Source organism: Caloenas nicobarica, chromosome 2 (assembly GCF_036013445.1).
Source record: "Caloenas nicobarica isolate bCalNic1 chromosome 2, bCalNic1.hap1, whole genome shotgun sequence".
Lineage (NCBI taxonomy): Eukaryota > Metazoa > Chordata > Aves > Columbiformes > Columbidae > Caloenas > Caloenas nicobarica.
Genome location: NC_088246.1, coordinates 102,760,710 through 102,777,913, shown reverse-complemented (window position 1 = coordinate 102,777,913; position 17,204 = coordinate 102,760,710). Strand labels below are relative to the sequence as shown.

The window sequence follows — 17,204 nt, the reverse complement described above, 5'->3', positions numbered from 1 at the left end:
ATAACTCATCTGAAAACCTCAGCACTACCAACAGTGAATCCAATCCTTGAGCTCTTATACAGAATGGGAATAACTGGGGACCCAAAAATGGTGACTATTGTTTCGATAATAAGCAACTTATTTAAGGACAGATCTTATCAGTAACAGACTCGCTAAGATTTCTGGCTCTTAGGTCTTTTCTGTGGCTTTTGAGCTGCACAGAGTTCATGAGCAAGCCAGGTGCCCTCATGCCTCTCTAAAGTCATCTTTCAGTTCTAGCTAAGTGCAGCTACATCAACCCGAATGTCACTCTGTGGCACTGAGACAAAAATGCAAGACTTCCGTTCTTACCTCTTCTTGATTATAACTGGTGCTCAGAAGTCGCCCTAATTACCCAGGGTAAGTGGTTGTATCTTGTGGCTTTCAGCTCTATGTACATTTTGATATTTTTGTGGCCACATCCATGCGATGATCCATTGAAAGATCAGATGGTTCTTAAGAGTGAACCTTATCTCAGCAATCCAGAATAAAGTCATACTAGTCTGCTTAAAAGATTTTCAATTTCTTTTTGCGAAAACCATTTTTTTTCCTCCAGCAAATGCTACCTAAGTATTTCCATCAACTTAAAGCAAAGGGCATTAGAAAGTTAAGTAAGAAGGAAAAACATTCCATGACATCTTAGCTCAAAGTGGAAAAATCAGTTTCTGAACTGTAGCCGCAGACAATTTAAACTTACTCAGTGTACAAACAACTGCTATTACGTAAGAAATTGCTGTTTATCGTACATCTTCAGTTTCTGAAGTGCAAAAACAAGCTACTCTTAAAGTGACATTTTGTATGGGAAAGCCCTGTATCTTTTTCCTTCTAACGTCTATTTCACACTTGCTGAATTTACAAACGAGAGCAAGATTCAACTCGCCTTAGCAATGTGGAACTCCTCTTTTCTCGCAGCAGAACATGGGAGTTTTGGCTTTGTACCAATGCACAGTGTAAAACCTGGTCTCACAACTAGTTACACTGACCTAGCTGCACAGTCACACTACAAGCGTGTGAAACAGAGAATTAAACTAAAATGTGGCTCCAGCACTCTTCTTCCCAGCTGCTGCCCAGGAGCACCAAAGACAACAGAACTAGCATTAGGGGAAGAAGATGAGGATAAACTTCAAAATGTTCTTATACGAGACTTTAATACTTTGATAAAAGCTACAGGACAGGTTTACCAGTCATTGTCTTAGCTGCTGGAGATTCTATGATGGTTTGGTCTCAGGTACCATAGGTGAAGCTCAGCAAGCTCTCCAATAGGGAGAACGCACTTCACTGTAACTGATTTTACAGATCTAACTGCATTCTAAAGTAATACATTATTGCAAAAGATTTTTTTAGGCTCTTCTCAAATATAACTAATGGAAATTCTAGTTTGTTACTCTGACCTATCTCACCCACTTTCAGAACGGGTAATACAACATGTCACCACATGCTGGCCTATGAAACACCACAACAGTAAAAGCACAAAAAGGTTACATGAGGAAGGAAGATGACATTGGCTCTCTTTCAGGATCTCCAGGTCACTTACTACTTCCTCAAGACTAAAAACATAAACAACTTCACCTCCATGCTTCCAGTGTGAAGATGTTAAAGAATACGTTAGCAGGCTGAAGTATCAGCCGAGTCTTATTATTATTAAAAAAAAAAAAAGCCACCTCAGCAACTAAACAGTTGACAGGGAGTTCACAAAGAATGGGCAGTGCGTTACACCCCTGTTCTTCCAGCTCCTTGCCAATTTAAGTGGTACTGTCATAAACTCATTTGAGAGGATGTTTATCCAGCTTTATATCAAAGCTAACAAGAAGGGAACTATAGGAAATGACATCACAACAGCATGGCATCTGAAGCGCAAGACCTTAAAAAATACAGAGTGTACTTCCCTCTTCTTCTAGTCAGTTCTGCAGGCTGAGGGTGGGAGAACAAAGCCCAAGACCCTACAACTCCTCCCCAGCCAAAACCACAGCAGCTGCACCTCTTCCTTTCACACCCAGGCAAGCTCACCCAGCTCAAGACCTAAATCAAGAAACACTAGTACTTCGCAGTTGTGTGCACAACAGAAAAACACACTCACAACTTACTTCACGTAACAGTTACCTACATATTTACTCACGTTTCCACTGAAAATGCGGATCTAGCAACATTATGCCAAGGTTATACAACTCAGGCAGCTCCTTAAACGCTAATAGCAGGTGCTGTGGCACTGACCAGAATGCAGAATCACAGAATCGTAGAATGTCCTGAGTTGGAAGGGACCCACAAGGATCATCGAGTCCAGCCCTGCACAGCAGAGCGGTGCACCTTCAGTGGCCTTCACACAACAAAGGGAAACTAGGAAGCATAAAAGTTCCAGCTGTGAACCAGGGACAGTTTATCTTCCACACACGCTTGCAATGAGCTTAGTATATTTTAGACACTAGAAAGATTAAATACTATAAATACAATTGACCGTATTAAATTCAGCACGTGAAGAGTTTAATGAACAATCAATTATTCAAACACATTACTTGAATTTTAGACACATAAACTGGTCCATTTAATTTTATAGTAGAGCTACTTGCCTACTTAAACATTAGACATAGGCTTCCAATACCACACTGAATGATGATCTTAAGGTTAATTTTTGAGGACAGATGTCATAGCTACTGCATACTCTGCATTCTCAGAGGCTTTATTTCTGTGTCGCTATGATATCACCTCACTAGCTGAAGCACATTCATACCTGAAGGCTCCACTCAAGGTCTCCAAGTACCACGATTAATACAGAATGACACTGCATCTGTCCCAACAAACAATCCATTTAGACACTACAAAGGTTATGAAATGAAATAAGAGGATAGAGGGAGTACAAAAGGATTTGCTCAAAGCCAAATCTCAGTTAATGGTAGAATTTGAAGAAAGCAGACATCTATCAAATTTTGCCGGTCTTGCTTAACCTGACTGCTCGGAACTTCCCTTCACACCCTAGAAGTGGATTTGCCTCTTCCAAAAGCAGCACTTCCTTGTTCCAGGCACCGCTTTAACCAGACGCTGGTCAGTCACCAGAATTTCCACAGTCTGGAACCTGTAAAACTGGGTAGTGAAAATACTAATCAAATCTCCCACAGAAAACGCTGGCACTCTCAACATTTTAAAGTTTTTCTCTATTTTTCCTTTGCCTTCAGAAAGATATTGGCCTGAGAGGAAGTGTTTTAATCGACGTATCAAATTAAAAAGAACACACTACTATAGCCCGTGTTCTTTATTGCTTTACTAAAAAAGGTAAAACTCTGAGAAAACACACAAATGTGCTAGAAAACAAAAATAGTTCTATACAACTTTGATATGCAAAAAAATTAAAGGCTGCAATCTGATTAATTTCTGTATGGTAATAAGACTATTTATTTAAACATAATAAAATCAAGTGAGACTTTTTATTTTTTGAGAGGTTTTTTTTGTTTGGGCAGGTTTTTGTTTTGGTTTGTTTTTTGAAGAGGAGTTGTTTTTATTTTAACAGAAAAGCATATCCTAGACTTCAACATCCACATAAGCTGTATGTCAAGTATCTCTCAAACTGTCACTATTAATAAATAAACCTCTATCTTACAAAAATAACACTTCAGAGCACTTAGTAGAGCAAAATAAAATTACTTCATCTGTTGGTTGTTTTTTTTTTTTTTCTTTCTTGATACTTTATGATGCATACCAAGAGGAAGCACCTGGTAAAAACCACACATATGGCTGAGGTCTGTAAGCACTTGCAACCATGAGAGGTAGGGCATCCGATGAGATCAGTGTGAAAACCCTTCTGCTTACAGATCATTGAGCATTTACGAGGTGAACAATACAACTACCAGCCAGAAATTCACCTCCTTCTCATCAGGGAGAGCCAGAAAACTTTCTGCCAATGTCATGGGGAGTAAGGTCATGCAGGGTGCAAGTTTCTGAACATTAGCAAGACAATCAAGGAAAAAAAGAGGAGAGAAAACAGAAGCTCCTCAGAAGGTATTATACATAGGTATTATACATACATAGAGGAATTAAAGACAAGCTTTTTCATAAGTTTACTACACAGCAAGACTTGGTCATTGTTAATAGGTAGATTTTGGTTCAAACAAGACATTAAATTGTAGACTGAGTGCCTGTTTTCAGTTTTTTTCCTGTGAGAAACCAATGTACTATGGCAATTTATCTCTCTCAAAGGATTTGAGAGTTAGATATCAGATGCAGCAGTTGAGTTTGTTTCCTTAGTGTTTATTTACAGCATGCCCCAAGTATGTCAAGGACATGAAATAGGTAGATAATCCAGTATTTCTAATAATCTAACATGTTCCAGGCCTGTATAAATTTTTCAAGTAATCCCTTGACATGGCAGGACAGTGGATTTTAATCTGTTATTATAGGTCACAAGCTTGGTTTCCAGCTCCCCAAAGTAGTATGTGACCTGAGACACACAGAAACCAGGCTCTGTGGACTTGGTGCATTTGGGAGTCACTGTGGAATAGATGGGATGATACTAGAAAACTTATTTCCAACCCCAATGAAATTAAGGGCCAGTTCTGAGAGGTACCAAGAAGGTTCAAAGATTTTGGGATGACAACATACAGGCTGTGCAGAATTTTCTGAGGGAGAAAATCAAAACAGAGAGTAGCAGAGAACTGCACTTTTGTAATACTTCCAAGCAGCTTTCATCATTACAAAAGAGCACATTGCTCTTTGTAGCTTAACAGTGCCACATGGACTATAAGTCCAAACAAAGACCAATAAAACTTCAATCGTTTATTCTTCTACATTTAGCTCTCCAAGAACTTGAAGGAACTTGGAGCATGAACGACCACACTTTTTTTTCTTGCTGTTGCTGTTCTTAGATATATTTATGTCAGTTTAAACTCAAGCTAAGAACAAAGTTAAACAAAATAAATACTTAAGTGTTTACTAATGCATTAAGAGACAGCCAAGTCTAACAGCATCCAAAGTAAAAAGAAAGAAGATAAATTGCTGGGTTCACTGAATAATTTTTATATATCTTACAAAACTATAAAAAAAATCAGATCCAAATACAAGAGAAAGAAATCTGACAGAAATGAGATGGAGTATGTTATTGCTTTGATTAAAACCTGAGGGGTTTGCAAATATTTGCAACATTACTTAGGTAAAATAGACCAACTGTTTTTCAAAGCATCCAATTAATTTCACAGTAGTTCCTATTATTTATTAAATAATCACTGTAGCTTGGCGTATTTATAAATCAAGAGAAGAACAATATTTTGAGAGACGTATCACAGCAGGGGAAGCTGTCTTGTTACTGAAAGTAAAGCAAAGCTAGATGCAAACTCAAAAAAACCCCCATAGTAACTGCTGTGTTACAGGACATTTATCGGACAACCAAGAATTAGGACTGCTGCAGTTTGGCAACAGTCTCGCTGATGTCACCATACATAAAATAGATGTGTGGAGAACTGGTCCATCAGTTCAGGAGTCAGTACAGTGTTTGTGCAGCAAACTTGACACCACAGGTTCAAAGCAGCTGCCTGAAATGATATTTTTCTTTGGTACTACATTTTGGGGAAAGAAAATACAATAAACAGCCTGAAGTTACAAGTAATGAATTTTAGAAAGACCCTTAATGAGATGTTAGTCTCTTTCACTGCAGTTCTATTTCGCGAAGAACAAGGACAGGCACTAAGCATTTCCACTGTAGTCTCTGCAAGCCTTCAGCAATAGTCTCCCATACCACACTAGAAGACTGGTGGGAAAACAGTTCTAATTTACAGCTATATTCAACAACAAAGCTACTTTCAGCTTAAAAAAAAAAAGTGTATGACACATGGTTACTACTGCTGGTAACATTAATGCTGCCTGTGAGAAATGAATCAAGACTGATTAGTCATGTGGAATACATACTAGCACCTTACCCATAAATTTCCTGATTTTAGATCTGTGGCCTTATTTCTTGTGACATGGTTACTACCTTACGTACATAAAGGGAGATTTTGATCAAGCATTGCCTATTATAAAGTTTGGGGTTTTGGTATTTGGGTTTGGGTTTTTTTTTTGTCACTCTAGAAGGATGAGGGACAGAAGATATTACTACAGAAATGAGTTTTCCCTTCAAAAATATTTTAGGTAAATTGTTTTGCTTATAGAATCAAGTATTGCCCATGAACTAACTGGGAAAAAGAAGGAATTAAAACAAAATTACAGCAATCCACTTCCTTGTACACCTGTCTTACACACTGAGGGCAAGACTCACGGCCACCTGACTCTTGCTCACCACTGCAGAACTATTGCATCGCCTGCTACAGTTTGAATAATCTTTTCCTTTTTGAAGCTCCATGTGCCTGACAACTCACTCACCTGCCACCCAGATGCATCAGACACACACATGATCCCACAGGGGGGGAAAAGTTATGATGTGTTTTTTTCTAATCAGATTTTGTACTCAAAGACCAAAGCAGGGGATATGTGGTACACAACAGCCCATCAAGCTCAGTGTAGCTGCTGTATCACACCTGCAGGATCTCACACCCATTGTCAGAAAGTATCAAAGTACTTGGCTAAATACATCTGTTCCTTGCATTTGACTTGGCTGGATCTGCACAACAGAGTTTTTTTAGACGGGAAGTCTACAAGACCGGTCACTACGAGACCACATCTTGAGGCTCACACTATTGTTTGTACCGAAACTGAAAGTTGGGCCACAAAACCATTTTGCAAAATACTGCACAAACGCAAACCAAATCCATATCTAGCCAGTTGTCCCCTCTTCCTGCTGTTTTCTCCCCATTTCTTCCAGTGTGCTTACGCACTTTCCTGAAGGAGATGGCACAAAACTAACAACTGTATAAATTCTAGTCTGTATACCTTTTTAGGGATAGCTGCTTATTTGCCACGGCAATGCAAAATACCCACATTCCCACAGATAAAGCATAGAACTATCTGTTTACATCATCTGTCCAATGCAAAGGGCAATAGCTTTATACAGTGTGGGCTCAGACTGTAAACTGTTATTTTTGGGTGGGGATTGGGTGGAGGGAAGTTAGCAATAGCTAGCAACAAGAAACATCTCTGTTTTATATATAGAAAGACGGCTTTTTTAAAGATATGTGTGAATTCTCTTCCGGTACAATGTAGAAAAACAAATAAACAAGATATTATCACGAGGCAAACAGAATACCACATTATGTACAAAATGCACAACAGTATCAGCAGAGGCTTAGAAAGCAAATACTTTTAATGAACATTTTGACAGTTCTCATCTTTTTTTTTTTCCTCCTCGCAAGGAGATTTTTAAAGCTGTATCTCCTCAGACTGACAATCTTTTCCTTTAGAATTCTCTTATTTTACTTGTTTCTACATAGTTTCTTTCTTATGGATAAAGCCAATCACTGCTCAAATGGAAAGCTGTCAACACGCAGAACATAATTCGGCTCACTGGCTCTTTAAAAATTTCTGCAATATCACACTTCTAAGGCTCATTCAATTCATTTCCACCATGACTGAGAAGCTTTTTATTAGCTATAGATCTGATGCAGGAAAACATCACATCTCTCATTAAATCCAGCAGAGCAAAATCCTGGTTTGGCCATATGTCATTGACCCTCTCTAAAGAAAAGGTAGTCATTTTACAGTGGCAAGTACAAAATAGTAATGGTGAAAGTGATCTGGTAAACTCACTAACGTACTAAAAAACATATATATTTCATAACATACATATTTCTGAAAGTGGCCTTTCCTCTTCGATTTTCTAGACTTACCTTGGTTGACTTGTCAGTGCTATGTTCTCGTTTTCCTACATGGTTCCCCATGATGGATCACCAGAACTCCAGATTCTGAAAAGATAAAACCAAAACAGCATTTTTGAAACCAATACATTTGTACTGAAATGCAAATTAATTTTTCATATGACGCAGAACAAAGAGATAGTTCTCATACAGTAAGCATTTTTACAGCCCAAGGTAAGCTCTATGAGAGATACTAAGAAAAAAAATTGCTTATCTGGTCTATTTTGCACATCTAAGCAACACCAGAAAGTTTTCCTTCTTCTAAACAAACAAACATACATATATATAAACAGAGGAAGAAAATTAAAGTGTTTATTGCAAAATTTGTACATAAAACAAGACGAGATTAGAAATTAGGTAGAGGCCCTCTTTTGATATTATGTTTATAATAGCATAACAGAGTAATATGTATCAAGTAACCTGTAACTACAAACTTCCGTAAAAGATCAAGTAAGTTCTTTCAAATTCACATTTGCCATTATAGAAACAGCAATTACTGAAAAAAAGCACCACATTATACTGCTAACAATTTGCTGTGGAGGTGAGAATGGATATGTTCTTTACAGCCCACACAAGAAAGGAATGCCAACTCTTTCTTTGTATTTTCTGGCTCATCCTGTTCTATCTCAGCTTTAACAGAGCTTATATAGGTTAAACCACAACACTCAAATTTCAGCTTTTAGGATACACTTGTGGTTATACTACATATTTCTTCTTACAGAAGCATGTGCTTGTATAGGATCTTATAAACAGCTGCTAATTTCAGCCAATTTAAATGCAGTGCAAGGAGAGCATTTAAAGTCCTGAAACTTAAAATTACGTGCCAAAGCAGTTTCAAGCGGACTTTCTCCTTTCAGAATTATGAACTGAACTTTCAGTAATAAAGTTCAGTTCCTAGTGCACTACTCTGCAATAAATAAAAGTATATACCATAAAACCTTAGCATCAGAAATCCTGGCACAACGCTCTCGCTAACAGAGGGCTGAGTTATTCCATTAAGCATAATCTTAGGAAAAGGCCTGCGAGAAAAGGACAACCAGACCTTTGCTGTGATAGAAAATGCATGAAGTAAAACAAGAGGCTATTAACCAGTTACACTCAGTAGAATATAACCCAGCTACACACACAGATTTGTGTATCAAAGGACTATAGAGACCTTGATTACTTGTAACTTTCCACCACAGAAACCTGTACTTTATCAAAAGCAATCTCATCCTGTATCTCTAGTGCAACTTTTGGAGAGACATAGGTTTTTATTTCCTGCTCACAATGATAAATTTTCAAATTAGTGAGGGTCTGCAGTGCCCATTTGACTATTCACTGAATTCCATTTGCTCTAAAATCAAAGCGCCACGTATCACTGTATCTGATTAAATAATTCCTCACAAATATCCACTTCTAAGGTCTTGCAAAGAAAAAAATTAAAAAACATCCAAACTCAGTAAGTGTACTCAAGGTAGAGTTTTTTGGCAAATTGGAAACAGTTTTTTTTCTTCAAAACAGCATGATCTATTGCATAAAAGATTAAAAGAAAAAAAACCTATCCTTTCAAACTGTGAAAGCAGCATGATCAATTCCCATTTTTGTGAGATTATGAAAATTTTCAAGGAAATATACAAATATATTCATATACACTGAGTTTCAGAGCTGAACTACCTCAAACTGGCCTTTCCTCTGCAAATTATGAGCAGCAGCTCACCTCCCACATCACCTACTTCACAACATAAGGAAATGAGAGCAGAATACAAAACTATACGAAACATTTACAGCGGAATATAAAGGCATGATGTTCCGTGTGTTACTCTTCCAGTAATTTATCAAAATATTAACTATCCAAATTTAGCTGTAATAAATATACGTTTAAGTGAACAGATTATGGAGCCAATGTCACACTTGCAAACCAGAACTCTGTACCCATGAAAACACCGAGCACAGTAGAGTCCCACTCCTGCAGCGCCAAGGTAGAAAAAGATACCAGCTACAGAAAAGCTATGCTCTGAAACTAAGCCAGATACATGTTTAAAAATAATTTGCTGGCCAGTGCGGGGGGGAGGGAGGAATAAAAGGCAATAAAAACTTCCATGCTGTCACGTGGTAGATACCTGAAAACGATAAGGCCAGTTTTCTGCTCAAATGTTTGCGCAAGGCAAGCAAACAAAAATGAAAACTGAGCAAACAGAGAAGCATATGAAACAGCTGATCAATGCACTCTTGATTCCCATGTGCATAATTCTTTCAACGAGATGCTAACAATTACGCAGAGAAGGGAATAAAAAAGAAAAAAAAAGGCTTGGAAAAATGGAAATGCACAATGCTATTCAAAGTTTAGCAGCGTGGTTTGAGAGTACACCCACATCTGGGCAGAGTGTTACGTTTCTCTACAGGAACAGACTTAAAAGCTGAAACTAATGGCATTAAGCCTGTAAATCTGCACTTGTTTCCTTTATTGATTAAAATGTGTCTGAGGGATAGCGTGTGGTCCAAACTCACATGATCGACCCCTTCTTATTCTCACCTCATATCCAGAAACTAATACAACTAGATTTCACTGCATCTTTTTCATGCATAAATGAACACAGATGTTTAAACTCAAGATAAGTTAGGTATAGGTACCTGCTATAAATTCCTTGTGTAGACATAAAGCTACATTTTAGCCAGAGGGACAAGTGCAACCAGCTGGATAGCTATAATATCCCAATTCTTCATGCCACCTACTAAGTGGAGAAAACTGTAAGAAATCCTTTGGGGAAAAAAGGCTTCAAAAAAATTTGACATGAATTAGGAAAGAAAACGTATAGTGCTAAGTATTCTGTAGACAGCTGATCAGAAAGTGAAAACATACATACATACAAGCCTGTAAACATTAAAATCATTTACAACAACAAAAAGACCTAGTTTTTCACTTTAGCCTCAAGCAGAAGTCTGCCTTACTTGATTGAAAACAGAGCACACGGGTCGTTTTCACTTCAGGATGAAAGTATATCCTGAAGTGTTAAGTAAGACCTGAACAGTGGTTTTAGTTCTCACTGTCATGAGGAGACCAAACTGCACAGGTTCTACCTGCGCCAATCTTTACACAATGAGGCGAGTCACTGACTTCAGTGGGTTTACTCATTGTACGATCTTTGTAGGACCTTGCAGCCAACTATTCAAAAAATCTGAGCTGGAAAAAGATTTGTATTTTCTTTTTAGTCACCTTCATAACACACAGGTTGGCAGACTAAGGAGCTCTCTATGTAGCAAAACAGCAGCTTTTTGCACTTGTTAACAAGTGTCAGTCAACCGATCAACATTCTTGTTTGCAGAGGAATCCGTACATGCCTTAGCACTGATTAACAGCCACAAGAACAGCCATGAAGCACCAAAACAACGCAAAATCAGAAGTACTGTAGAAATGCAGTAACCGCCTTTGAATGCAACATGAATCAGACTTAACAATAAGTTGCCAAAATAGGCCTGAGCACGAGATCGAGCTTATGACCAGAACGGCATTTGCCCGAAACCTTCCTGGTGAAACCCTTCAAGTTTCATAAATCCTGCGAGATGAACAGATTTTGCATGTGAACTTGAGTCACCAAATGAGAGGGGACACCACGCAGGTCTGCAGCGATGAGTACAGCACCTTACGAAACTCCCCACCAACACTGCGGGTTTCAAGCACATTAAAACCGTCTGAGAGGCTCAGGAAGTAACGGGCCACGCAAGCGAACTGATTTAATAGGACTAAAAGCTGAAAACACTTCAGCAACCTAACAGCTCTTTGGGGTGAGGCGAGTGAAGGAGGGCAGGCGGCTGCGAGGCATGGCTGCGGACATCCCCAGCAGCATCGCCCGCAGCCACGAACGCAGCTGAACCAGCTCTGCCACCCAGGCCCGGGCGCCTCCCCATCGGTGACTGACACAGGAATAACTCCAGCTATCCAGTCGGCTACAAATAATTCCAAAAACAGCCCAGGGATTTTGCCTGGGGAAATAAAATTGTCTCCTCTCGTCAATCTACCTTCTTACAGAGCCAGTCTAAGAGGTAACCTGACGGAAGCTCAGACTGAGCTGCCTTCCCGCTCTTTTTCACGATAGGAAGCCATGTTCCAGCTAGCAACAACTACAGACACACCACTGCCTCATCCGAGCAGAGAAACCTCTCCTGGCTGTCTGCCAAACACAAAATAATAATAAAAACTGCACGAATACAAAAAGGGATGGAAAAAACTCAGTCCTACACATCACACTCATAAACAACACCTATAAAAATACGGGTGTGTTGGGATCACGTAGCTTATTTCTGTTCATCTCAGCAGTTAATTAAAAACAGGGGTTTGTAAACATGTAGCGTGATTTTTTACCTCATGCCAGTCTGCCTGTTAAAATTAAATAGATATTTCTAGTTCAAAAAGAGGTTCTGATCATCTTCATGTACTCTTGCACTGTCCTGTAAAGAGGTTTAAATTACGATTTAGAATTTTCACTGAAAGGCAGAAAAATGCTTCTCCAAACTTCCTGAATACACCCAGAAATACAACGATATCACTTTCTGCAGCTTACGTTGTTTTAACTGTAAAACAGCATTTTCTTACTCACGGGAGCCTGAGAAAAGTTTACCCCTTTTAATCATCAGACAGAAAATGTCCTTCCCTGTAATATCTCACAGAACATTGTAATTTTTGTATATTCTAAATACAAACAATAAACTTCATCCCAGGCGCTGGTTTACAGTGACAGCTCACTAACTGTAATCCAGGAGTTACAAGGGGCTATAAACCAATGCACCTGGAGTACCTTTATTGAACATTAATGGCTACTTCACATTAAAGTACATAAACGACCAAATGTAAATCACAGGATGCTGCAAATGGATTGTTAAATATGATCCTTGAAGAGTAATTTAGCTATGTAAAATAAGGGCTCAATCCTACCTCTTCCCACACACTTAGTTATGACTCAACAGAACTACACATAGTAATAAAGGTATGCAAGTACTTACATATTTACGAGTATCAGAACATCATCATTACCTTGTCTAGGAAAACATATTCACCACAGACTGATGTTGGTGGATAATGGCGTGGTGCTACAACGCTAGATAGGTTTACCAAGTGCTTATGGCCTTACTCACGTATAGGAAGGGTAACCACAGAATATAAAAATATTTGAGGAATTTACTTAAAACTTCCTGCTAAATAATGACTATTCTTATCCAAATAAATATTACATTTTACTACTACATACAGATCTTGTTAAAGAAAATTAAAACTGTAATTACTTTTAAGAAATGTGCAAGTTCTAATTTTGGTAGCCCTCTAATGGAGGCTCTTAATTACAAACTTACCCATCAAAAGGACATGCAAAAGACTTTTTTTTTTTTTTTCTCCTCACGTCAGGTCCAGGTTATGTAGCTTGCTGGGAAGCAAGCTGACACACTGCCCAGCGCTGGCTGTCAGCTAGATGGAAATCTTTTGAGTGGGTTTTTTTGGGCTCTCAGCGTGATAAATATCTTTGGAAGCAAGCCCTTCACTTCAGCCTTCTTTCAAAACAGATCGAGGCGCTGGGCACGCCTCATCTGTTTCTTCAGAATTCCGTTTTCCTGGTAACTAGTACTGCAGTGCACCAAGAAATTCAGCTGCAGTGGGCCCAGGTGAGAGACCTGCAGCCCAGTCCCTCAGGAGCCACAACCAGGTGCTGCAGAGACAGGCGCGAGCAACCACTGAACAGAAGTCACCTGCCCCGCAGGCAAACCCTGTCCTGGGAATCCCTCCCTCTGAACTGAAGTTATTAAAGTATTTCATAAAATAAAGTGCCTTATATCTCCTACAGGTTTCACCATTATTTAATGCAGATTACATTTTTCGTTATCTGTGAAATTGCGTAGACCAAACCTTATTTCGCTTTTGAATACCGCAACAAGCTTTCTCTGAGGAACCCTTCCTGACAGAAAAATACATTACTCCAAACACGTTTCTGTCATAAACGATCAAAACCAAGATTTCAGTGGCAACCATAACATTTAAATCAGAGAAGTCACCAGGAGTTTAGTACCGACAGGTGTAATTAATAATGCTTGTACAGTGACTTGTGTATCAGAGTCTTGCCCTTCCTGGCCCTTCTAGACATTACCGCAATTTCCATATTTATAGATGACTGTACGTGCCTTAGCAAGGATCCTAGACCTACAAAACCATCACTCAGAGAGATGGGCCAAGTTCTGAAACACTATTCCATACTGGAGGACTGTTTAGGTCTGCATAACATACCAAACCTAGGATTGCTCCAACTGACCAATTTTTCCGAACTTTCTGTAAAGGATCAGACGCATTATCATTGATGACTTTCTTCCCAGCACCCGTATGCTCCAGAGACAAAATTATTTGATACTGCAGTAAAATAGATTCTCTAATTAAAACAAAACACACACACAAAAAGCCCCACACACAGGACAGAGAAAGAGAGAGAATGGCTAAGAAAGAGAAAAACTCATTCTATATACTGTAAAGATATGCAGTAGTCTCCTAAGACCATCACTTTCCATTAGCATTGCTTCTAAAGTACCGTATTTCCTTAGGGGTCCACCTTGCAGCTGTGGACTTCACCTCTTGGCCTCAATAAGTCTACAACTAAAACATACATGTTTGTTCTAAACGCTGTATTTTTTTAAAAGGTACACCAGCATACAATAATATATAACGTAAGTGCAGTATTAGCCAGGAAAAAGAAAAAAAAGAAGTGTAAAATTCTAACTGAAATGATAGAGCATTTCAGGCCAAAGTAATAATCCTACCAGTACCAGAGGGGGAAAAAGTACAGAGCAATCAAGAAACCGTACAGACAAGTATCATTACTTGTTACTTGGAGACTTTCAGGTTTTGAGATTAAGGTGCTCTGAAGTCAGACAAGACCTAACATCTGTTTTCATATAAAAATGAAAAAATACCATGAGAATCAAAACATGACATATTTGAAAACTCACATGTTTTTCCCCCCTTCTCTGCTTCGAAAAACAAGTCCTCCACAAGTGGTGAACGGTATATTCTCCCTTTTAAAGTGCAGAGTCACCTAAACTTCCCAGTGAACACAGTCACATCGAAGATCAGCATTTCATTAGCACACTGCAGAGACTGATGACAAAATGCACACCTGCAGTTCTAAACACACATGAATCAAAGGCACTGTATGCTGGCTCTTATCTTCTCATATTCAACAGACTGACAGACGGTACCAGCAGATGATTCAGCCTCTCCAGACACCGTTAACTTTGCTGTGAGAAACACTGAACCCCTATATCCTTCTCAATTAAATAACTCAAAAAAAAAAAGAGGAAAAAAAAAGCTTCTCTCTCTGCCCGACCTTTCTCTCCTGCTGTTCTGACTTCATATACAATCTATCTATGTTGTAAACATATCAACCAAAAGAAGGCTTTCCTGTAAATGTTTCTCTGTTACCTTTGGCATAAATATTGATATTACGAAAGGGTCTGACTTTCACCATACTCCAGGCTGACTCCCTCTTGGCTTAATCTACTGATATCTCTCCCCCTTCCCATAAACACATCCCTAAAGAGGCACAAAACCCAATCTTTCTTTTCAGACATGGAAAAAATGCATCCTTAACTACATGTTTGCATTTCTTACTTTTTCTGCACTATGTTCCTCATTTCTATTTGCCTCCTCTTTTACTAGCTTGATTTCCTGAGGGTTCATGCATGAGATTATGCTCTGAAAGTAATTTTTTAAAGAAATTTGTTGGAGACTTAGTCCTCAATATTTTAATTTGTGAGCGTGCTCAAGGTTCATGCGACAGCCTCCTAACAGGTTACCATTATCCACAGTCCACCATAAACAAGTCAGTTCTCCAGCTTGAAATGGTTCACTATGCAAGTTGCAAGAGACACCTCATGAAGCTTAAGTAAAGATTTGTAAATTCTTCTGCTCCTAAATGAATAAACAAATTTAAGAACAAAGTGACTCACAAAGCCGTAAAGAAGCAATTTTTCTGTGCTCATGAATGCCTATACAAAAACAAAAACACACACCAGTTTTGGATTTTCTCTGGCAGTGACGCAATGGTTTGCTCTCCTTTCAGAACAAAGAAAGCAAAATAATTTTTTGCTAAGGATAATTGTATATCTCAGAAATAAATAAATCTATCTCCTTTTCAAATGGAATTTTAGTCCAGGTATTTTTGGCTTTAGTTGTTTAGATCGGAGTTTCAGGAGGTTACAGTCACTAACATGTGAGTTGTTGCACTTAGAATTTTAAATAATTGGTGAGTGACAGCAGCAAGCCTGGCAATGAAATCTGCATGAGAAACCACTTAAGTCTTTACATCACCTTGATACAATTATTGTACTTGTGTGCTTCTTCAAATGTGCTTTCAAGTACTCGTGCCTCATACTCAAACATTGCCTTGTCTTACGTAAATCTTAAGTTTCATGTACTAATGTTGCTTTCCCAACCTTTATCCAACCTACGTACAAGGACAGTAGAGAAATAATCATTACTGAATTACTATTGAAGACAACAATGGCAGACCCAGGGAAAAATTTCTATTTGAACACAAGAATGTACAAAATGTACACAAGATAATTATTTTCCCTTCTTTCATTGAAAAGAAAATCAGACTTTTTATTTCATGTTAAAAGAAAGACAAAAGAATGTGACAGGCCAAACACTCGTTTCTTCAGCACAGTTTTCCAATGCAGTTCACCATTTATATCAAATTCAGTGTAAAAAAGAAAGGTGACAAAATCTGGCAACATGTCAAAATAATAGAAAACATTTGTTTCAACAAGGAGACCAGCAGTGTATTCACCTTCAGAGATTATTACCAAAATATACCTCAAATCCACTATATGATTAAAAGTTAAGTAAGGTTATATATAATATTCACAGCACCCATCACAATAATAACTTGCTCTTGAACAAGTTGCACTTGTAAAGTATGGGGACAAACTATTACACTTTTATTCTTAACTGTTTATAAAAGAATTGTTTCTAATACCATCATTAAAATTGTGACATGGTCCACAGCCTTCAACCAAGAGGGAATTTCATTCCAGACAGCATGCAAAGACAGCAAGAAGTTCCTTCCATAAAGGTCTTGCAGCTCAAATATACAAAATATGAGGAGGAGGTAAATGTTTCTCCCATTTTAGAGTTATAGAACAAAGGTAAGAAGTTAAAGGCAATAAGTGAAAAATTACTTCAGAAGCTTAGGCCGACATTAGCAACTTAAATCCAGAGTTGTAATTCTGAAAACCCATTCTCAGCTACCACATAATGCTGGGGTTCGTGATCACAACAGACACCTCCTTTCTTATTTTGCAAGTTCTTTGTGGACTTCAAGTTCTGCCATCAGTCATACAAAATGACATTCCAGCCATGATGATGCTGCCAAGCAGCTTCACATGACTTTACACCAGAATCCCATC

The 17,204-nt window shown here is 38.4% G+C and overlaps 1 protein-coding gene across 3 annotated transcripts in view; it reads right to left on the bottom strand.

Annotated features, from left to right (window-relative positions):
• MBP (myelin basic protein) overlaps positions 1 to 17,204 on the bottom strand; it is a 116,163-nt gene that overhangs the window by 81,068 nt on the left and 17,891 nt on the right. For all 3 annotated transcript variants that reach the window (XM_065628870.1, XM_065628869.1, XM_065628871.1), the window contains exon 2: positions 7,758 to 7,832. In XM_065628870.1, the coding sequence (XP_065484942.1) occupies positions 7,758 to 7,808 (51 nt within the window). In that variant the 5' untranslated portion in view covers positions 7,809 to 7,832. The remainder of the gene's footprint in view (positions 1 to 7,757; positions 7,833 to 17,204) is intronic.